This window comes from Arvicanthis niloticus, chromosome 1 (genome assembly GCF_011762505.2).
Source record: "Arvicanthis niloticus isolate mArvNil1 chromosome 1, mArvNil1.pat.X, whole genome shotgun sequence".
Taxonomy (NCBI): domain Eukaryota; kingdom Metazoa; phylum Chordata; class Mammalia; order Rodentia; family Muridae; genus Arvicanthis; species Arvicanthis niloticus.
In genome coordinates this window covers 60,864,200-60,888,971 of record NC_047658.1, presented here as the reverse complement: position 1 = coordinate 60,888,971, position 24,772 = coordinate 60,864,200, and the positions used below count along the sequence as shown (strand labels likewise).

The 24,772-nt window shown below is 35.7% G+C and overlaps 1 protein-coding gene across 10 annotated transcripts in view; it reads right to left on the bottom strand.

The window, feature by feature from the left end:
- The window catches only part of Dlg2 (discs large MAGUK scaffold protein 2), a 1,841,012-nt gene that overhangs the window by 1,424,669 nt on the left and 391,571 nt on the right, over positions 1-24,772 (bottom strand). For all 10 annotated transcript variants that reach the window (XM_076937777.1, XM_076937790.1, XM_076937770.1 and 7 more), the window contains one exon: positions 10,948-11,022. In XM_076937777.1, the coding sequence (XP_076793892.1) occupies positions 10,948-11,022 (75 nt within the window). The remainder of the gene's footprint in view (positions 1-10,947; positions 11,023-24,772) is intronic.

Here is a 24,772-nt window from a genome sequence, read left to right as displayed (position 1 = left end):
AACTATATTCCTTTCATAGCCCAGCTCCCATCCCAAATGCTGTGTGCTCTCCTAATAAATAAGAGGCAAGAACAAATGAGATTCTCTGTCAGTTTCTCACAGGTTTCCTTATAAACCTCAAGATTTCAGATAGTCATAAAACTTTCATCTATGTGTACCTTACAAAACTGCTTTAGGAAAAACATTTTGTACATGAACTTTTAGCCCAGAATGCATTTTTTTGTTACTAGGCTATAAATAGAGTACAGCTTTTAATGAAAATGCTGACACTACCTAAAGAACAATGGTGTGTGACCAAATTCATTGCTGAGGCAAACTGCTTCTCTGACCATCTTTTAAGAAAGTGTTTTTATGGTATATATTTAATTAAGGGATAGATATTAAATTATGCAAAATACTTCCTTCACTAAAATGCAATGTAAAGTAGCCATCAAAATCAATTAGCATATTTACTTCCCATACATTGAGAGGTTCATCCAATCCAGATACAAATAGCAGTAACTCCTTAATTAGCTGTTTGTTCGGAGGCATTTGAATACACATGGATCAGCAAGTAAAGGTATTCAAATATTTATATACAGTTTTCTTTATGGCCAGAGTGGAGTAGTAACTGTTTTAAGACATGAATATTTCCATAAAATCTGTGTTTTTGATTAAATGCATTTGTTGTACTTAGCCTTGGGCTGGAAACTTTTATTACAAGGCAAGCACAGGACCACGTTGAATGCTGCCAAATAGGACCTCCTTGAAGAACTGCAGCAATTAAAGTTCTGTTTCAACTTCAAGCATCATTACAAGTTTATTGTGGGCCAGAGTTTGTCCAAATATTTAGTAAAATTCTACTGAGGCCAAAGGTAGTTGGCGACTGTTTCAAAAAGTTTGGCATTGATTCCTGCTCTGTACTGGTAGTAGGAAGCTGTCTGTTGCTAGACCCGACATCCTGAAATAGCTTCACTTGTCAAGAATAACAGAGGCTAAAGCAAGTTGGAATACAATCCAAAGAAAAGCGCAGAGAAAAGAGAAAGCAAGTCCAATGAAGTTATATAAGAAGCCCCCATGTTAGTTTTGTCCAGTTGAGTTGTTTAACGTAATCTAGCTTTAACCTTTTCTAAATTTTACGTTAGGTACAACAACATCACAAAGGTACACAAAGGTTCCTCATAAAAGTATGTGATGAGCTTGTGCCCTTTCCTGTGCCCTATGCTTTTACAATTTCAGCTTTGTGTGGGCTTACCCATTGGAAGAATTGACATTTATGTCTCTAGCTGGTCTATGAATAGTCATTAATATGAAAATCGAAAGCTCTTCATGTGTCTGTGCTTTTACCCTGGAGATCTACCAACAAACAAGAAACTAGATGACAGTTAGAGACAGACACATGAAGCGTTCTTAAGAGAGATGAACTTTACATTCAGGATAGTGTTCCCATCATCTTATATTATGCTGTGTACTCCAATCCAAACCAAAAATGTGTCTAGAGGCTCTTTCAACAAGTGAGAGTGGAATTCATTCTTCCAAGATAGTTCTCTGGAACTTAAGTTGCCAACATAAATACAATAGTTCTAATTCAGAAAAGACTTTCGGTATTATAGAAGTTGTAAAAAAAAATAATTATCAGAAATAAAAACTTTATCCTGTTTGTAGGTTAGACCCTTTACATTTACAAACTTTGTATTCTCAGTTATACCCTAGACTCTTTGGGATGAATTGAAAGCAGACTAATTCACCATATTTCATTACTCAGGTATCTTTGAGAGTCAGTAGAACTTACACTATAACCACCTTGAGATATCTTCATTGGTGATAATAATATTCCAATTTTAAAAATTAGTCTGTAGTGTGTATTTACCAAAAATTAACTTAGACTCAGTCATGTGTTATGTCATATTTTGGAATAAAATTGTTGAAATTTAAGTATGTGTTAATTGCTATGCTAATTTGATAAAGGGAGTATGATACATCTGCTCCATGTCATAAAGCTAGTGAAATGGGTAAAGGGCTCAGTGGAGGAAATATTAAGCTCCATTTCAAATCTTTTGTAATGCCAACACATAATAGCATGCTGCTAATAGTAAATGGTGGTATCAAGCAAAGCTAACCTTGCACACACCATCAGGGTTCCTGTTCTAATACCAACTGTCTGTCCTCCAAGACCACTGCTGCCTAAAAGCACAAATTCAATCTAGCTCTGCAGGACGAATGTGAGAAGAATTTACTTCCCTCAGAGTTTGTCTATGTTTGAACCATACTTCCAATTTGTCAGAATTAACTGAAGAGTTTATAAGCTTTCGGCTTCCTGCAAATGGAGTGGATAGTTAGATAGAGAAGTTTTTCTTAAACTTGAATAATGGTATCAGTGACTGCACTTAGAAAATGTAACAGTAGTTCGGATATCTTATTCAGAGAGCTTTATGTATAATTTTAGCTTTGCCTGTACTGATTTGTGATCAATGTTTGTGAATATTAAGGTATATGAAAGTAACATACCAGTCCCTCCTACTGAAGAGTTGAAGAGCTTGTACTCGATTTTTAATATCTTATTCCTTTCTCAGTACTAGCTTCCATTTTTATACCTGTTAATACAACAGGTTTTATTGATAACCTTCTGAGAAATTTTGTGCTTTTTCTCTATTAATCTGGATCATATAATTAGCTAAATAAATAGTAGCTATAATTATTAAAGATGCTTATAAATATGGTTGGAAATAAGGTATTAATGAATCATAATGGTGCAATACATATTCCTAAAAAAGTAAGCAGAAAGGACACAGTAAACACACCCATCACTAAAAAACAGAGTGTTGTAGTAAACAAATGAGTTTTTGAGTTAAAAAGATTATAGTGAAATCACCTTTCTCTTACTATACTTTTACGATGGAGCAAACAACTTGTGAGCATGAAAATTTTTGATGGTGTTGACTTCAACACCATATTGGTTACTTCTAAATGATTCTTATAACAAATAGAAGGATAGATATCAAGTCAGTAGAATAGAATGAAGTTTGCAAAGATATTTATACTTAACATAATTTCAATAAGAGGCCCAAGTTAATCCAGTGAAGAATGAATAGATTTTTTTTTCAACAAGAAAAGCTAGACAAAGAATTTTCAACTGAGGAAACTCCTTAGAAGCACCTTAAGAAATGCTCAACATCCTTAGTCATCAGGGAAATTCAAATCAAAACAACCCTGAGATACCACCTCACACCAGTCAGAATGACTAAGATCAAAAACTCAGGTGATAGTAGATGCTGGCGAGGGTGTGGAGAAAGAGGAACACTCCTCCATTGTTGGTGGGATTGCAAGCTGGTACAACCACTCTGGAAATCAGTCTGGCAGTTCCTCCGAAAACTAGACATAGCATTACCTGAGGACCCAGCTATACCACTCCTGGGCATATACCCAGAAGATGCTCCAACATATAACAAGGACATATGCTCCACTATGTTTATAGCAGCCTTATTTATAATAGCCAGAAGCTGGAAAGAACCCAAATGTCCTTGAACAGAGGAATGGATACAAAAAATGTGGTACATTTACACAATGAAGTATTACTCAGCTATTAAAAATAATGAATTTGAGAAATTCTTAGGTAAATGGATGGAACTAGAAAATATCATCCTGAGTGAGATAACCCAATCACAAAAGAACACACATGGTATTTACTCACTGATAAGTGGACATTAGCCCAAAAGCTTGAAATAGCCAAGATACAACTCACAGACCACATGAAGCTCATGAAGAAGGAAGACCAAGTGTGGGTGCCTTGGTCCTACTTAGAAAGAGTAACAAAATACTCAAGGGAGCAAATATGGAGACAAAGTGTGGGACAGAAAATGAAGGAGAGGCTGATTGGAGACCATTCCACCTGGGTAGCCATTTCATGTGCAGTCACCAAAGGTAGACGCTGATGTGGATGTCAGGAAGTGCATGCTGACAAGAGCCTGATATAGCTGTCTCCTTAGAGGTCTGCCAGAGTCTGACATATTCAGAGGCGATGTTCACAGGTAACCATTGATCTGATCAAGGGTTTCTCAGTGGAAGAGTTAAAGAGAAGACAGAAGGAGCTGAAAGGGTTTGTGGCCCCATGAGGAGAGCAACAATACCAACCACCAGACTTCCCTAGGGTCTAAACCACCAGCCTGGGAGCACATAGGGAGGGACTCGTGACTCCAGCTGTATATGTAGGGGAGGATGGCCTTGTCGGGCATAGGTGGGAGTGGAGATCCTTGGTCCCATGAAGGCTGGACACTGAGTGGAGGGAATTCGAGGGTGGAGAGGTGGGAGTGGGGGTGTAGGTGAGGCCACACCCTCATAGAAGCAGGAGGAGGGGGGATGGGATAGGGAGTTCCTGGGGGGGGGGTAAATAGGGTAATGGGATAAAATCTGAAATGTAAATATAATATTCAATAAAAAGAAATGTTTACTTAATTTATAAAAAGCCATAAAACTTTAATATCTGAACGTACCACACTCAAAAGTAAACTCAAAATTGATCAGAGAGAACAATGTAAGAGCTAAAACTATAAAACACTGGGAAGAAAATATCAGATAAATTCTCTGTGACCTTGAGTTATACATAGGTTTATTAAAATAGTTTATTCAGAAGGATATATTAGCATTGGTTAAAATTTTAAGTCACAGTTCAGATAACAGTGCCAACACATGGTTAAAAAAATGAAGAGACTTGAACAGGAAATAGTACAACCATAAAACTGTTAGATGATGTGCAGGACGTAAGTTTCATAATTCAATAATTTAAAATAATTATAGATGGAGAAAAGATTTTGTATAGATGTTTCTACAACTAGAATAAACAAATGGTTGTTAAGTCTGTTAAAAGATATTGAACATTGTTAATTTTAGGTAAATTCAAACCAACCCCAAAGCAAAAATCTCTTCAGATATATTATGTTGTTAGTAAAATGGTAAGCAATAATAAGAAATGATAAGAATGTACAGAAAAAAACACTCATATATTGTTTCTGAGAATATAAAATAATATAACTGCTTTTAAAAACAGCTTGGATGCTCTTTATAATACTATACATAAAATCACCATATGACCCAGAAATAATAATTTTGCAAATACCCAATAAAACAGAAAGCACATAAGCACATAAAAACTCACATAAGAATATTCATGTTATTACTCATGATATTCAAAGGTACAAATATTTCTTGTGTCTGTTGGCTCATAAATGGATTAAAAGAAGTATTATAACCAAATATTCTCTAAATAAATAATAAAGGATAGATACATGTAACGATATAAGGACCTTGAAAATATACCAAAGTTAAAGCAACCAGTTACAGAAGACTGCATATTACATCAGTCTATGTTTAGGTATTGTCTTGAATAGGCAATTCTGGGAGGGGAAAAATAGATTCCTGATTTCTGGGAGAGGAGAGGTAGTGGCCACAGAGTGCCTACTGAGGATGGCAGAGTTTCTCTGAGGGTTATGAACATATTCTAAAATTCATTGAGGTAAAACTGTACAATACTATGAGTGAACTAAAGAATATCACTTAATTTTGCTTTTTAAATGGGTGAACTATATGTTCTACAGTAATATGAAGAAAATAAAGAATATTATTAGATAATAAGAAGAACACAAAATGTCCTAAACACTGCGACAGCTATACTGTAGACTCAGATAAACTGAGAAGTTACTCCTGAAAACACACAGGAAATATATCTTTAAAAGTCACATTCTTTCTGTATTTTATCAAGTATTTATAGGATAGCAAAAGGAAACCTTCAGAAAAGACAGGTAATTGTGAGGTCTAAATATAAATCAAATAGTGTAAAAGAGAATTGGAAGTAAAATACTTAATATTAAAGCATAAAGAAGAGAGAAAGCTCAGAACACTGAGCTTTAACTTTGTTGAGCTTAGTTTTACAGTGAGCCTGCCTTTGATTTTCTCATGATTGATGACGACCCTACCTCTTAGCCTCAGATCCTGATACCTCTGGATTTGCTTACATCCCTATAGGCTTGTATGTCTCCTATTCTCCTTGCTAGTTTTCATATGTGTTAGCTGAGATTGTCTTTGCATCACCCACCTGGACCAATGCCCCTGTCCATAAATGCTTTTGCACTTCTTTTCTGGGTATGTTTCAAAGCTCAGGGTAACAGAACCATTTTATATGAGTACTTCAGGTCTCAGTAGTCCTTTAAACCCAGAGAGAAAACTGGTATAAATCTAAAGTACAATGGCTGGGAAAGAAAGAAAGTATACTATTTATGCATTTATCCTGTCTTCTCCATAGTTTCTTGATGTCCAGCCTATGAGTACAGCAAAATTGACACCAGAACTATCCACAGAGCTTCCATTTGTTAAAGTGCATTGGACTTTTTCCAGAGATAATTCCCCTTGAGATTCTCTTCCAAACCCATGACTGCTGCCCATATGGCCAGATACACTCGAGTCCCAGGGACCACCAATTTAAGGTCCTGTAAACTACAATTTTCTGTAATTTTCCTAAAACTATGATCATCTGATAATGGCCTAACTTTTCATTCCATAAAGAAACTGTTCATAGTATCAAAACTGTGCCCTAAAAAATAAAAATTGTGCTCAGTTATTGGAAAGGCAATATTCATCAAAGCCATTATGGGTCTCATTTCCCAGCAGAAGAGTTAGCCAGTGGTTCTGTCCTCATGGGAACTCTGAAAACTCCCAGAGAGTAGACACAATGTGATTTTATGATGGCTATGTGTTTCTGAGAGCAACAGGCTGGGTATGTAATTTTTATGCAAAATTAAATGATATCAATTGCACTGGAAATAAAAACAGTAGATGAGAATAATTTATAACTTTTGTTGTTATATAATGAGCTACCAAATATATGTATTATTGACATGTATTGTTTCCTGTCATCTATTAAGAAATCCAAGGATATGTTATAACTCATAACATGTGCTAAATAAGAGAATAACCAAAATTTCATATGCTGGGAGCACAATATTCTAATTTTCAAATATTTACATGATTTTTAAAAACTATATAAAAGATTTACTGCAATTAACATGAGTAATATATAACAATATATTATGGAAGTATCTTTGATAAACTCCCTAGTAGCAGGGAACTTATTTTCAATCTCTCTTTTAAAAACTTTTCCTTTAACATCACTTTTCAAGTTCCAGTACATACAGAAATGTGTAGATGTAATTTTTGTAGTCAGGTCCTGTATCATTAGTTACTCTTGATTTGTCCAATCACATATTACAGCCATGTAATGTCTGAGTAATGTCTAGGTAAAGTCAAATAACCAAAGTTTGACAGAGGGTATTCCTCAATAGAGGTACATGTACAGGCTATAGCCATACCAAGCAGTTTATAGAAATGCCTTACAATGCCACCCAACTTCCCTGAAATTGGTTAAGTTCAAAGTTCTTGAATGTCATATGCCAAGATCTAATTTCTAACCAAGCTCATCTTTTGGACATCGATCTGTCTTTGCCTAGGCCTCAGAACACATGGGCATTTTCTCAACTGCTTAAATGCAGCAGAGAGTCATAAATCCTGATATCTTACTTGTGACCATACAAAATAACAGGGTATTCAACCAGTCAAACTGTGGAGTAAGAAAGAATTTAGCTCAAGTGCCCACTGTAACCATACATGAACCCAAACATGAAAGATAAATTGTCATGCTTCTCACTAGCAAATATTGTAATTATTCTAGTATTATAAGTGAAACTGAGGCAAATACACATATGTAGACTCATACAATTCCATATAAAGTAATAAAATTCAATTATAATCACTGCAGAATAGAATCCCCCAAATCACTAGGGCAATGGATAATGAATAGAAGAAGAGAAATCAACTGCACCCAAAGAAATGCATAAAGATAAGAGAGACTATTCATTTATTATGTAAGAATGGATTAATTTATTTATAACCTGGTTCAGTCTCAGAGGATTTGAGACAGTTAAGACATCTTCTTAAAAACATGAAGTTATGAATTTCACTTTTTCCTCAGAGATAACAAAATGAAAATTAATGCCAAAACTGTTTTACCTACTTGCAGATTTTGTTATATAACTGTGTGAGCTCATGATATACTTAGATAGCCATATTTTTCACTATCATAAATATATCATTATCAAGTTCAACTTTGGTGATTTTTTTTTATACATCTAACTTTTGCAAAAAATCAAATCAGTGAAATTAATAGATTTACAAAATTTTAAATCTCAGCTTTCTGGAAATTTCTGTCTGAGACTTAAAGCATTAACTTTGGTAAAAGGGATTGGAGACTCAGTAAATGTTGCTGATGACAATATTCTTTTGACTGAAAGTAAATTTAAAAAAACAATTAAACCTCTAATAAATAAACACAACCAATAATTTGAGGGGAAGATTTGAACAGAAACTTATAGCTACCTATTAATTATTAGAACCTTTTCACAGTCAGATTTCTGAATAAGTAAGAACTTAGAATGGTCAGTTCCAAGAATCTCAGTAACTAAAGATCTCAAAGTACTTTCTAATGTGTTCACCTATGTGAGTCAATAGCAATGCCCTCCTCTAGCCTTGTATATTCTTAAGACAAATAGTAGATTCTCAGAAGCAAGACTCTATCTCTGCTCATTTTAGTATCTGCCAGGGGAATGAGTTAGTAGTAGGTAGAGAAGGTTCAATCATTCCAAGCACGGTCATTGAAAGGCTACCTCTGGGGTTGGAAGAGTTACCTGCAGAGAAACAAATCATTATGCACTGCATTTGTCTTCCAGAAGGTACCTTCCTCACTAGGGGATATGATTACCTGTAAATAATGACGGGGAAAATTTATCAAGTCAGCAGCTCTCAATCCCGAAGCAGAAGCCACATTTAGTTTCTAAGGCTTCTGTGTGGACACAAGTAAGAGCTAGATTTTGGTGTCAGCAAGACTTGCTCATGATCTCCAGAAAGAGTCTTAAAATGTAGTCATATACTTATTTCTTACAATAATATCCTACACTAGGAAGATCTAATCTGAAATCCTCTGGCTACTAAGAGTATGAATTAAGAAACCTATTTTCAGTAACCCCAAAGACAATATTCTAACAACATGTTGCCAGGGTTCCTTTACTTAAGACTTCAGATCAAAAAAATCTTATTGGTGTTACACATGGGTATAATCTGATAGAGGAGGATACTACTTCATTAAAGACTATAAGAAAATGGACACTACTTAGTTCATGATTATATCACCTCAAATTTGCATAATATGATGGGATTCCTATTTTTTCTAGTGTAAAGATAAATTTCTCAAGTCACACATTTTGTGTGATGAACTCTGTAAGAGGAAGTGGACAAAAGGTCCCATCTTATGTCAAATACTGATTTCAATAACAATCCAAGTGTAAAACACCAATAGCCCCGTAAAGAAGTCATCTGCAAATTATTTTGATTCCAGAATGAAAACTCAACCCAAAATGGCCAGATAGCAAGATTATCCCTCTTTGTAAAGAAATATTTGAGTGAAAAAAAAATAGCTTACCAAAGCCCACATTCAAATATAGCACCTACTAAAGATACCAGCTACTAGCATACTAAAGATTCAGATTTGAGCCTCAGTCATCAGGGTCCTCCTGTATAAAAGAACTTACTTAGGAATTTGCACATTAGGACCCTGTAAAGCATATAGTCTCCTTGCATAAACAGACATAAGAATCAGTAATTGTAAGATAATGTCATTGAGGACACAATAAAAGGAGTGACTTATGAAGAACTAAACCTATTAAAGCTATCTTCTCCCTGGCAGCAGCAGAGTCGCTATGCACACACTCCCCTCTGGCCATCTGCTCTCAAAAATGTGACATTTTTTTATTTTTTAAGCTTCAGGCAAGTCTAGACTGCTTCTGCACAGCAGGGATCCCTCCAAAATTTAGCTTTATCATCTCCTTGACTAAAGGTGATCCCATCTTCCCTTCTTTCTTCATACTAACAAAGACAAGGAAGGAAACAGTTCTTTACATGATCTGAAGGAAAAGTAATCCCCCTCAAGTGTACTGCCTTTATAACACCACATAAGGCCTGTCATGGCAGTCAAGAGGCCCCTTTCAACAGCTTGTACCTCAACAATAGATGCAAGTATTTAGTCGACTCCATACATCACTTCTAGATCTTCTAGAGAGAGGGTCAAATGAGAGAAATATCCCAAAGTAGCTTTCTGATTTTTGTCCATTTTGCACACATTGTTTCATGCGCTGCAAAGTGTCAACTATAGAAAGGTTAATTCCCAGAGGTGCCACTATCATCTCTATCAGGCAATGCATGGGTAAGAAAGTATCATAAAAATCAGTATCTTTCTTTCATTTATTTCACTGCACAGTGCAAAAGAGCAAGCACAGGGAAAAAGAGGTAGGGTATCTGGCATCCCTTGCCAGCTCTACGATTGATGTGCTATTCTTACTCCCTGTGTGGTTAAGTCTTCCATCTGCAACCCAAGGATAATAACATAGTACCTGCTTATTTCAAAGGCACTTGAATAATTCTCAGAAGAGTCCACACAAACACAGAGTCTATTATTACTCCACAGAAGACTTGGAAATTGCGAGTCCATTTACTCATCATGATTAAGCAGTCAACAAAACAATGATAAAGTAAAAGCATCTTCCCCAATGCATCTCAAGATCAAATAGTGCTGAATATGCAGCTATTTGGAAAAACACATGTGCAAATATATTCATTTTAATGACCATGCAAATCTAACTCATCAATATCTCATTTAGAGAAGCACTTTGAAAGTTTTCCTGACTCAAAATAAATAGATTCCCTAATCATGGTGACTTTATAATACACTGCTGTCTGAAAAGGCATTTTTTTCTTTTCAAAATTTTTTCTCTACTCTAAAGTTTTAGACCATATTCTAGCTCATTCCAGAAGGTCATTATAGAATAAATCAACATCTCTTTTTTTATTATAATCAGTCTTAAAGTAACTTACAGTACAGTGGTGGACAGGCATCCAGGCAGGGGCTTCCACTGAACAGTTCTGGGCTGGGCATTTGCCTTGGTTTTGCTAGAAATAAGTAAAAACTAGATTATTTTTTATATATTACATAAATCAGCACATATTAGGTGGCACATTTAAACTTATTAAGCTGGTTACCATAGTTATAAGTATTGAAGAAACTTCTGAGACTGATTTTTGGTGCAGTCTTAGAGAAAATGACATATGTATTTCTATTCTTATTAAGACATAGGGAAATATCCTGTGGTTTACTTCATTACTTTGAGGACTAGGAATTTGGCACCATGATTACTTAGCAGTTCCCCTTCTAGACCACAACAGAAATCAAAAGAACACTCTGCTACTCCCAATGCAGAACTACTCTGCTCTTTTCAAATCAACATTAACAGGCTCTCTACCCTTCTAAATTTGGAGTGGAGGCAGAGACTCACCTGTATACCCTCCTGTATAGAAACTAGTAGGGTGAGTGTCTCCAGGGTGTTCCTTAGAACTCAAGAATTTAGAGGTAAATAGTTTAGATTTTAGAGGCCTTTCTTGCCTCATTATAGGCAGAACTTCACCAAAATGAAACAATTTGCTCAAAGAACCAGCAGTCTGACATTTTAAACCATTTCTAAGACTCTTCTTCCTGTTTAAGTAATTTAGCTCTAATTAACATTTTCATACTTTCATCCTGTAAACTGAAATTCTAATTGCTGTTTTAGGAAGAAATCAAGTGGCCCTTTAACTGACAGTACTATTTCAGTCTGCAATCATGCTTAGTCCTAGGAGGAGTGGGGTTCTAATAGGACACTTTGTATTTCTCTCCGTGTATACTTGATATGAGGATATAGGCATTCTGTAATGTTAATAACTGTTATAAAAACCACAGATATGATTTATTAAGCCACTTAGTTTTCATTGGTTGGTTTGGACCTATTAGATAATTATTAGCAACCACAATGAAAAAAAATTTAAATCAATAAAAATTATGATATAATTATACAGGGCCAAAATCAGAGTCAGAAAGAAACTAATCAACTTACCAAAGCCTCACCATTCTAGGAAAGAGCACAACCCAGTCAGCATCTGGCTGACTGCTGCACATTTACACTCCTTCTACAAGAAGCTGCTTCTGTTGTTTTTATTTGCTCTCTGCTCCATTAGGCTACCGAATGTTATCATACAATCTGATTTGATCTTATCAACCACCCTAACATTTCTGGTTTAGCTGAATGAAAAGCTGTATTACCGATTTCTATGCTCTTATAATGCAAATATTTGAGCATGTATATTTCAGTGAATTTTTAAATATTTCCAAGCAATCTTTATTGAGGTGATTTACTTTCAAGGCAGCAGTAAGCTCTGAAATTCTGTATGAATGATTTTGGATAAAGTCACTGTAAAAATGAATTCATATCATCAATCTCTATGTTCAGTTATGCTCAGTTTTCTAGCTTAAATCAAAACATAATGTGTAGATCTAACGTGGCCCACAAGGCACATTGTTCAGTTTTCAGATGACCACAATTTTATGCTAAGCTTGACCATGGGCTTGTTGAGATTAGTTGTGCTTAGCAGTCAAGTGTATAAAACAAGGTTATTACCATGACAAATTAGCAGGAACAGTATTAGTGATGAATACTAATTCACTTTAGATAACTATGGCATAAAAAGAAAGATACTAAAAATCAAATTCCTCTTGTGATTTATGCTAGATAAATAAATAATAAGTAAGTGTGAGTGTGTGTATGTGTCTGTGTGTATGTCTGTGTGTGTGTCTGTATGTGTGCACACATGTGTAGATTTACGGTTTTGAAATAAGAGTATTACTGTGATGGTTTGTATATGCTTGCCCCATGGAGTGGCACTATTTGGAGATGTGGCCTTGTTAGAGTGGGTGTGTCACTGTGAGTGTGGGCTTTAAGATCCTACTCCTAGCTGCTTGCCAAAAAGTCTTCCACTAGCAGCCTTCAGATAAAGATGTAGAACTCTCAGCTCTTTCTGTGCCATGCCTATTTGGATGCTGCCATGTTCTCATCTTAATGATACTGGACTGAACCTCTGAACCTGTAAGGTAGCCCCAATTAAATGTTGTCCTTTATAAGACTTGCCTTGGTCATGGTGTCTGTTTACAGCAGTAAAACCCTAACTAAGACAATTACTAAAATTCTATTTATTGAGCTAGCAAGAAGCTCAGCCTCCATGTGGGTCCAACAACAACTGGAGGGGAAGAGGTTCTCCCTAAAGCTCTAGTCTGACTGTGGTATCCTTTCTATAGCAGAGCTGTCTAGTCTGGCCTCAGTGGGAGAGGATGTGCCTAATCCTGTAGGGACTTGATATGTGGGGAGGGAGCACCCTCAATGGTGGGGGAGTCTACACTCTCAGAAGAGAAGGGGAAGAATAATGGAGGGTGGGACTTTGTGAGGAGGGAAACAGCAGTAGAGCAGCATTTGGTATAGAAAGGAAAAACGGAAGGAAGGAAGGAAGGAAGGAAGGAAGGAAGGAAGGAAGGAAGGAAGGAAGGAAGGAAGGAATTCAGGGGTTAAAGCAATTGCTGTCCAAGCCAGATGATCTGTACTTATTTTTTTGTTTTGTTTTTTTTTATTTTTTAGAGGTTTTATCGATTCTTTGAAAATTAATAAAATACAATGAAGTTTGATCATTTTTACTGTTCTTTCATATTAACTCTTTCCAGATCTATCTCTACCTCCCTATCCACTCAACTTCATGGTCTCTTTGATTTTGAGTGGTAGTAGTTTGCTTTTTAAACCCATCAAGTCCAATTGTTGCTGCCAAAATACTCTTAGCTTATGTGACCATGAACTGGAATGTGGCCAGCCTATTGCCTTTATTAAAAGTTATTTCTTCTTCTCCCAGAAGCCATCTTGTAGAAAAGGGGTGGGACTTTGTCACAGCTTGCCCTGCTCCATGTGGGAATTTTGTCTAGCTAAAGCTTGCACAGGTGTTGTATATGCTATCAAAATTACTAACTAACTAACTAACTATATGTATACTTACACACACACACACACATGCACACACACAGCTTCCCTGCTATGTCCAAAAAACATTTCTGCCTTCTAGTTCTCCAGCAACACTTGAATGTGAACCTTTTCTCTCAGAGAATTCTCAGACCTTGGAGAGAAGGGTATGGTAGCTCATTTTCATATACTTATTGTATCTTTATGAAGTATATAGCAAAAAAGGAAAATCTAGGAAACATGTGAGTTGTGTGAGCCATATAATTACTCGAAAATATGATAGGTAGAAAAATAATAACATTAGATATAAGACAGGGAGGAGTGGTGCATTAGTTATCTTTTCCCAAAATGCATTCATCTAATAGTGTAATATATTCTTTCTACCAAGGGGTGCACTCTCTGCTGAAAGTCCCTATCACTCTATTCTAGTGTAGGGTTATCTAAAAATACCAGTAGTACATCATTACCTTATGTTTGAGTAATTTTAAAAAAGAAAGAAAACCACTACTGAAGAGCAGATAGTCTAATAAAGCCTTTTACTAAGTGTGGTTATTGAAAATCTAGCTCCATGTCATATTTGTTACTTAACTGGACCCTCAAAGAAAACAGATATGACAATAAAGGGACTGCCACCAGAAATGAAGACAGAATGGAATTTTAAGAATTTTCTCTTCATTTTTTTAAAAGTTTTCATCTCTATTAGAATCCATTTGTACACTTAATATGCACATTATGGCGTGCCATATTATCAGGTGGTTTTACTTTCCATATCTCTGGCTCTCAAAACCAGCATGAGTAGCAAGAAAAAGAACCCTCCGACCAGCTAACCTGCTAAGCACAAAATAGTGTGGCAAGTCTTTTAAGAGCCTGACCACCTCACAAACCAAGATTTGAGGTCAAAGTTAATAACAAATTCCCCTGCAAATGAATTTGTGCCTCTCTTTTCATTCATCCACCTACAGACTTAAACCTGTAGATTGAGATACAGGGATCAGCAATACTGACCTTAAATAATATATCTTTAGGAGAAAAATATCAGTAAGTTTTGCTCTTTTACAATACAATGGATTGATGTAGGTTGAAGTCTCTCAGTATCTTGGTCCTTGTACTTTCCTAATTTAAACATCTTTCATATACCTTTCTACTAAGTCCTAGTCCAGCATTTTTTCTAATGTATCAAAAGCTGATAGATTTTTTTTACTGAAAAGATAGACACATGTTGTAAAATACAATCAGTATATTATAAAGCCCAATATGTGTCTAATTAACAATTTTTCAACTAGTTACGAAGATACAATAGATTGAGAAGTCAATATAGGTTCATTTATGGATATTGTCACTGTCCAAAGTCTTCACAATTACAAACTTCTCAGAATCTTAAAATCTTAAAAATATTGTTTTTATAAATTTAAATGTTAGAAAATATAAATAAAGAATGGGTATAGATACTCATAAAATGTGTTATTTTTGTAAGAAACATATATAAAGAAATTTTGAAAATATTTTTATCCAAAATAATCTTTATTTTCCACAACTACAAGTAACTTCACAGAAAGATGTTATAGAGAGAAAATCATGTTACCAGGATCAAAATAATAATATATATTAATTGAATATATTAATATAATATATTATATTAAATATAGCATAAATTGACTATATTAATATATTATATATTATAATATTTATTATTTTAAAATATATGTACAGGATGGAACACATCAGAAATCCATCCTCCAAGCCTAAGATAAGATTGAAATGAGATTCCAAAAGAGGCACTAAACAACACACACATCTTTCAGGGATATGACGAGTCACCTTTTTTTGTGATGAGCATCTATAAGGATGGTTAGAAAGTTAGCAAAGGAAGACAGACTTCTTTAGCAAAGAAGCTGAGTTTTCTCTTCTAATGAAGGGGCAACAGTTGGTCCTCAAATGGCAACTTAAGTACAACCATCCTAGGTTTATGTTACTATCAACCATCTTAGGTTTAGGTCAGTATCATGGATCTGACTCCCACCCAAGAAGTTTAACCAATGATGTATGAAGACAAATTGGTATTGAGTTAGAAGGCACTCACGAATTCACTGTTCATTAAGGCAGACAATCGAATCCATTTTGGAGGCTAAAATAATACCTTATAGACACGTTGCTACAAAATATCCAGCTAAATGAAATACATCAATCATATTGTAGTCAAAGAAACTCAGAAGCAGAACATTTCTGAAGACAACACACTTACCAAACAGGAAAACATCTGGAGTCAGATGCTTGAGTAAAGCAAATCAGCTCTACCGTTTATTTCTTACAACACTGAACCTGCTTAATCTTTCTTTCACTCAGTTAGAAATATCAAAGTTACAATATAAGTAAAAAAAAAAATCTAGCTACTATGACTCACAGTCAGCACTTTGCAAGGGTCTGTCATTTTCTTTGTTTTTATTGCTAGTATCAACATCATCATGTGTAAATCTCAGAAAGTAGAAAGGAATCCAGGTCAACCAGCTGCTAAACAGTTGAGAGGGGAAAAGTGAACTTAGAAACTCTTTTCCCAACACCAATGTCTGATCTGAAGATTCCACAGTCAGAATATTTCTTCTGGAGTGTATTTGGAGTTTCAAATCTTTTTTTTTTTTCCACATTCAACCCATGACAAAGACCTTTACTCTTTTTTTGTTAATTGGATATTTTAATTGCATTTCAGATGTGATCCCCTTTCCCCATTCCCCCACCCAGGAACCCCCATCCCATCCCCCCCTCCTCCTGATTCTATAAGGATGTGCCCCCACCCACCTTCCCACTCCCACCTCTTCACCAATGAATTCCTTCACATTAGGCATCCAGCCTTCATGGGACCAAGGATCTTCTCTCCCACCTATGCCTTACAAGGCCATCCTCCCCTACATATACAGCTGGAAAATCTTTTTATTTTTGAGACAGGGTTTATGGATGTTGCCCTAGCTGACCCGGAACTTGCTCTATAGATCAGGCTGGCCTTCAACTCAGAGATGCAGTTGTCTCTGCATCCTGAGTGCTGGAGTTAAAGACATGCACCACCATGCCTATCAGGACTGGACAATTTTAATGACTGAGTAGAGTACATTTGTGATTTTACATGACTGTGGGATTTTGTTCCTCTTAAGTGATTATTAAGTAACATGCCTGCTCCAGTTTTCAGTTACAGAGCATGGTAGAGAGCACTGATGCTTGACCATTACAAGCAAACCATGTGAAGCCTGAAGTAAAGTGGGTCTAATTGTAGTATTTTTGAGTCTACCTAGTCTGTTGTTTTATGTAGAGATATAAAGAATAAGCTTGACTAGTATTATTATTTTCCTTTTTTGGTTTGGTCACAATTACACTTTTCTTAGTATGTGACTGTATCCTTTCCAGGTCTTATTGTGTGTTGGTTTGGTTTGGTTTGGGTTTTTGTTCTATTTTCTTGCATTTTGAGAGATATTTTTAAAAGATTGGCTTTATTGTTTCTGAGGAAACAATTACTAAGCCCTAAGCATGCTTTTGGCCTTTCTCCATAGGATTCTGAGAACAAGAAGCAATCAGTGGGCAGTGACGATGGAACTGAATCTCCTCACACTTCCCATGATACTCTAGAGAGACAGTTACCCAGGCTGGCAGAGGTACTGTTTGTGACTAATTAACACATATGAAGACTGAAAATGCTACATTTAAGTCATGTTTTAAGAGAATTTTTCTTGATGATAGGTGAAGGCTGTACTTATCTGTGGGTATAAGGGTAAATATTTAAGATTGTTATTAGATCTTATACTGCTTTAGTAAATTAGTGGTTGTAGATTCTCCTCCAGTAACCATGACTTCATTAGCACTGAGTAGTTATCAAGACTTCCAGTTCTTGGCATGGTTTTCCCTCTTGCTGAGTAGGTCTTAATTCCAATTAGAGAGTTGCTGTTATTGCCAGTATAGGTGTACCTCTACTGCACCACTAAGGCTATTGTGTCATGCTGGTCATTGGTATGCTTTATAGGACATATAGCTGCCTAGAGCTGTTGGTTGTCTACCTTTTGTTACTATGAAGCTAGTAGTTAGTACTCAGGGAGGAGACATTTATGTCATTTTCAGTTAAGAGGTCTTAATGTTTCTGAAGTGCATGGTTTCTTCCACAATAAAGACTTAACCTCCCACCTCTAGAGACCAACCAAAAGTAACAGCAATAACTCTATATTTTGGATGTCTCCTGGATATCCCTGACCAGAAACTCAAAAGATAGCTTCTAATGTCTGGTATGGGAGTTTTTGCTATGTGTTCTTTGGCTCCTGGAGAAAGCGCCCTTCATAAAAACCATAACCAAACAAAATGCAGAGATGTGGAACACATTCTCAATGGACATGTCTACAAAATTATCTCAGAGAACACTTCAGAAGAGGTGACAGAAAGATTGTAAGAGACAGGAGATCAGCTAACTTGCTGTAAGATTGTATTAGGAGCTACATCCATAAAGTCTCACAAGCCTAACTGTCAAAGCATTATCTAAAGAAGGAAGACACCAATGATCATGCCAAAGTGGACAGACAAAAGAATATGAGGCCTCAACCTTCCACAAAGAACTGAGGCAACTGAGGAAAGCTGATAGTGGATGAAATAGTGTTTCCAAGGAAAGAGCACACCAATTGGTCAGCCTTGAAAACATATATATATATATATATATATATATATATATATATAAAAAACATCATAAGGATAGAACAGTTCATATTTGTGAACTTAAGAGTATATATGTATATACATATATGTGTGCAATAATAATTAATGAAAAACAAGGCCATGAATTTAAAGGGGAACATAGAGGGGTATATGAGAGAGCTTGTGAAGAGAAAGGGAAGAGATAAATGTTGTGATTATATTATATACTCAAAAATTAAAACAAATCATTTTAATGACTTTGCTACCCAAATTAATAAAAGAAAGTAGGCTCTATAGTCTCAGACTGGACTCATTTAAAGATAATAAATAGAAGCCATTTCTGTGACTTGATATGGCATGGTCCCCTCAGTGGGCGCCAGTTAACTGCCAAGCACTCTAAGCATATGGTCGTCTCACTCCATTATCACACTGATCCTGACAGCTTGTCAGTTGAAGTGCTTAGGTACCATGAAGAACCCACTGCATCCAGGTTAGAATGCCAGAGTATTAATTAGTTATTCCTTTGGGCTATTTTGTGTTTTATCCTCTTTGAATCCGAGCTTCTCTGTTATAAAATAGCAAACGCCACCCCCAGTTTAAAAGATTGCTGTAAGGATGCTATGCATATTGTAAAGTAGTAAGATAAATACTTAACTTACATAACGCTTCCTAACAAAGCTCTTTCTCCTGTGCTTCTTAGCTCCTCAGAGCTTATATTCTCACCTCTGAGTATAAAATAATAATATTTACCTCACAGGATTACCATGAAAATTAAATGAGAATAAGTGTGAGAAACTGCTTAGCAAATACTAAGAACTTCTGCTCTTGGTGTCATATGGAAGCATTTGTCGATAAAAAAGAAGACACAGAAAAACTAGGAAACTGGGTCAGTTTTAAGCTGACTAGATTTGGGGATCTAAATTGACTATACAGTTGGGACCCTGAACTTGAGATCACTAATAATTTTAGGAAATACAATGTATTTTTAACTTCTGTAGAGACATGTGTCAATATTCCTTTGATCTCTAAATCTCCAAAGTTATACATTATACACGATGTAAATTTATATACCATAATCTAAGCTTTGGAGTCCAAGATTTTAAAACATAGTCTCACAAAATGCATTAAATCTAATTAATATTTGCATTTTGGCACTGTATTCCACAGTGGAGATGACTCAAAATGAGCTAAAATTGATATTTTCTTCTTGAAATTATATAAAAAAAAATGGACATGAGCTGTGCTGCAATCAGTGAGCATTCTTCATTGGAAGTTCTCATCTATTAAATCCTGAACTACAAACTGATGTGGAAACAGAAGTGACTGTAACTTCTAGAAATTTCCACTATATTCTTCTTTGCAAATATATTTAAAAACTGCCTATAAAGAAACCTTTTGTGGTTAGCAAATATGTATGTCGTTCTTATAGCTATCATACACATACACACACACACACACACACAAACACACAAATGCTGAAAATATTTAGCAGACTTAAATCTTTCTGAAATGTATAATTCCTAATTTTTGAAAGTTACAATAACTACATAGAAATGGAGACATCTACCATATTTCCAAAGAATAAAGTATTTTAAAAATTGAGCTTTTGATAAGATATAATTACAACTTATTAAAATACAATTCATATAAATTTGTTTCTCTCACTTGGATTTCAAAACATGTATGTATGTTAGATGGTATTGTCTAAAACTATACATGAAATGCCATCAACTTAAATGTATTTCAAGACTACTCAGATACTTTGAATCATATGAAACCTCAGCAAAAAACATGTGGAGTCAATGGATATATGCAGTCTTCTGACAACTATAATTATGGATTTGTGAACATTTTAATTGGATGTTTTATTTATTTATATTTCAAATGTTATTCCCCTTCCAGAAATTTTTAATTGAAGAAGAATGAGCAGGATTTGTGGATAAGATACCATAGAAAATATCAAGCAATCAGCCAGGAAGTTCCAGCAATTAGATCTATCCTAGATTTAAATATCACCTCACAATGGTGAAGTAAATTGGAGGATGAAAAAATTATTTAGGTAAAATTGAATATGTTTTACTCATAGCTTATTTAAGAAATGAATTTCAAGTTTTTAAAATCATGAGCATACACACACACACACACACACACACACACACACATATCCATACATGCATGCAATAACAGTGAAGAAGATGCCTGGGAATTGAAGAAGAGTGGGGATAGCTATGTGGGAAGATTTAGAAGGAGGTAAGAGAAACAAGAAATGTAATTATTTTATATTCTTAAAAATTGGGGCTGGAGAGATGGCTCAGTGGTTAAGAACACTGACTTTTTCCAGGGATCCTGAGTTCAATTTCCAGCAACCACATGGTGGCTCACAGCCATCTATAATGGGATCAGTTACCCTCTTTTAATGTATCTGAAAGCAAATACAGTGTACTCACATACATAAAATAAATAAATCTTTAAAAAATAAAAATTATTTATAAAATATTTAAATTTCTTTTCAGTTATGTTTGTAATGGCATAAAATACAGGAGAGGTCAGCTAAAAAATCTTAATGCTTTTATGCATTTTCATACAACCAAAAATAGCTGCCAGTGGAGATAAGTAGTATGATTTATATATTGAAAGTGACCTTTGAACATTCTTTTTGCACTTTAATTAAGTGGTCTTCAAAGAGATTCTCCACTGACTACTTCTTGTAAAACTATTTGATTACTCTGAGTCATTTTTCTCAGGGGCCTCTGTATATTATCAATAAAATATCTGAAACTACATAAATCGTAACAACAAAATGACAACAGGTATCTAAGGCCCCTTGTTTAGGGTACTTGTGTCACCTATGGAGAACTGCTTGAGCCTCACATGATGATTTAATGGCAGGTTTGGTTTCTTTTAGTGGTTACATAGGATAAAAGCATTCAATGGGACTGATACATTTTGTTCTCTGAAATGCAAATCAGGAAAAAGTAACAACAGAATTTCTGTGAGTAGTTTCATGGGCAAGTTCATAATTACAAACTGAGTACACCTGCCTTAAAAGTAATGCCATTACACACTGCAATTTAGCCAATTCCCTCATGCCCAGGTCTATGAGGATGAGCACAGGTACCTAGGCACAATGAAACCAGTTGTGAATTTCACATTGACAAACTTTTGGCCAATTTAATGCTTTGATAGAGAGGATATACTATATAATGAAAATACTAAAACCCTACAGCATATTTATGGGAAATATATTTTATATATGTTACAAAGTCAAATATTTGTTTCTAAAACAAGTTTCATGTTATATTAAATCATTGTGTAGTTAGATAGCTATGTGTTGGCAATCTATTTTCATAGCCTGATTTGGCTGCTTTAGTTTTTGTTAAATAAAAGCATGCAGTTGATATCTAGCTATCTTTACACTTGAAAGAAGCTTGAATTATTATCATGATAAGATGGTTTATCATAAATGAGATCCATTTGTCAGGTTTTATGATGTCTATGACAAATGAATATGAATGAATTATAGAATGAGATATAGACAAATAACAAAAGTACATAACTTACAATGGTCTGAGAACATGAAGCATGTCTAGCTCAGCGGGTAACATATCACCAAGGAGATTATTTGCAAAACCTGCATGTGAGTGAGTCTTAAAAGTTAAGAAAGGTTATTAGGCAAGTATCTGGCTAGGATGTTAAGAAGGCATTTTAAGTATGCAGTAAAGCAGTCATTTTAAAAGAAAAAGAAGGAAGAGGAGAATGGGGAACAGGAGGAGGAAGAAGAAAGGAGGAGGAGGAAGAAGAGAAAGAAGAGGAGGAAGAGGAGGAAGAAGAGGAAGAAGAGGAGGAGGAAGAGGAAGAAGAGGAGGAGGAGGAAGAAGAGAAAGAGGAGGAGGAGGAGGAAGAAGAAGAGGAGGAGGAAGAAGAAGAGGAGGAGGAAGAAGAGAAAGAGGAGGAGGAGGAGGAGGAGAAGAAGGAGGAGAAGGAGAAGGAGAAGGAGAAAGGAGAAGGAGAAGGAAAGGAAGGAAGAAGAAGGAGAAGAAGGAAGGAAAGGAGAAGGAGAAGGAGAAGGAGAAGGAGAAGGAGAAGGAGAAGGAGAAGGAGAAGGAGAAGGAGAAGGAGAAGGAGAAGGAGAAGGAGAAGGAGAAGGAGAAGGAGAAGGAGGAAGTCAGGCACCTTAGGAGAGCCGTGGCTGCAGTTGACTAGAGACTGGAAGGTGATGCAATTTGAGATAGAAAAGTTATACAAGGGTTAGAATATAATGGCTTACTTGTGCCTTCCCAAGCAATGATGACTTTGTCCTGTAACACAGTGCTTCTAAATTTTCACATATAAAATCAACCTGAAACAAAGGCTAACTAGAAATTTTAGTAAAATGTGAGTTGAAATAAACTTGGGTCTTCTGGTTCTAAAATCCAATGATTTCTGAGGAATTTTTTTTCTTTTTTATTGGATATTTTATTTATTTACATTTCAAATGTATCCCCTTTCCCAGCTGTCCCTCTGCAAATTCCCTATCCCATCCCCCCTCCCCCTGCTTCTATGAGGATGCTTCCCTATCTACTTAGCCACTCCCACATTACTGCTCTGGCATTTCCCTACACTGGGGCATCAAGCCTTCACAGGATCAAGGGCCTCTTCCTCCCATTGATGCCAGATAAGACCATCCTCTGCTGAGGATGAAACATATGCAGCTGGAGCCATGGGTCCCTCCATGTGTACTCCTTGGTTGGTGGTTTAGTCCCTGGGAGCTCTAGGGGATCTGGTTGGTTGATATTGTTGTTCTTCCTATGGGGTTACAAATCCCTTCAGCTCCTTCAGTCCTTTCTCTAACTCCTTCATTGGGGTTCCTGTGATCAGTCCAATGGTTGCCTGCAAGCATCTGCCTCTGTGTTTGTCAGGCTCTGGCAGAGCCTCTCAGGAGACAGCTGTATCAGGCTCCTGTCATCAAGCACTTCTTGGCATCAGCAATAGTATCTGGGTTTGGTGTCTGTATATGGAATGGATCCCCAGGTCGGGCAGTCTCTGGATGACCTTTCCTGAGGAAATATTTTATTTAAGTGGTAAACACACCATATTGAATAACAAAACAGTAGGAGACAGGAAACCTTAAAACCTTTGTCACATTGTGAATTAAATACACATTTGCACTATTCTGGAGAGTTCCTTTAAAAGTGTTGAAAATATGTAAAGGTTGTAAGATAGAAAGGGCAATATAGTAAACAGATTGTATTGCAGAGATTCGTGGGAGAACACAAACAGACCCTTGAAGAAAGTAAATGAGGGACAGATAAAACAGAGTAAATAGGAGTTGGGCTATTTGGAATTTAAAGAGAAAAGAATGAGGAACAAGTCTCATTTTTCTAATGATGGCACCCGAGAGACTGGCAAGAGAATGATGTATGCTTAAAGAGCTGCAGAGTGAAAAGATTTTCCTAGAAGTTTTTGTACTTGGGGGTATACAGAAATCCAAATTCTAAGACATTTTCTTTATTTAATGTCAAACCAATTTCTCAAAAAATCTGTTGTTCTATAAAAAGTTATTTTAAGAATCAAATTGTTAGGATTCAAAAAATGGATATGTGCAGAAAAGAGTGTTATAATAAAAATGAGGATTGTAGTCTTGGACTTCTAATCTGTTACTAATTTTGAATGCACAATAGCAGAGAAGGGTAAATGTCAAAGAAATTTTCCATTTCAACTTGGAAGTAGAAATGGATAGTAGAAGAGTAATCAGTGAATTGAATTGCTGATCTCAGTGAGTTGTGATCATTAAATTAGATTCCCAGAAAAGGGATGGGAAGAGAAAGAGGGGAAAAAGGAGGAAGAAGAAGATTAGGAGGAGGAGGAGGAAGAGTAAACACCAGTACCTACTATGTGCTGTTTTGTTTTTGCAATGTGTAGTAGCTACACTAGCCCATGCATATGCATTGGTAATAATTGTTCACATTCTTTGAGATGCTCTTTACCAAGAAACACACAAATCTGTTTCCTTTAAGTCTGCAGAATTTACTTAACGTCTATTTCTTTGTATATCCTGTCTAAAATAGTTTCTGCCTCTTTCTACTCATTCATTATTCTATATTACACTTTACTTCCTTTTCAAGGAAAGAAGTTCTTACAGCTAAGATTCTGTCTGTTCCTTCTGTACTCACTGAAAGTCTGTATCTTCACTGCAT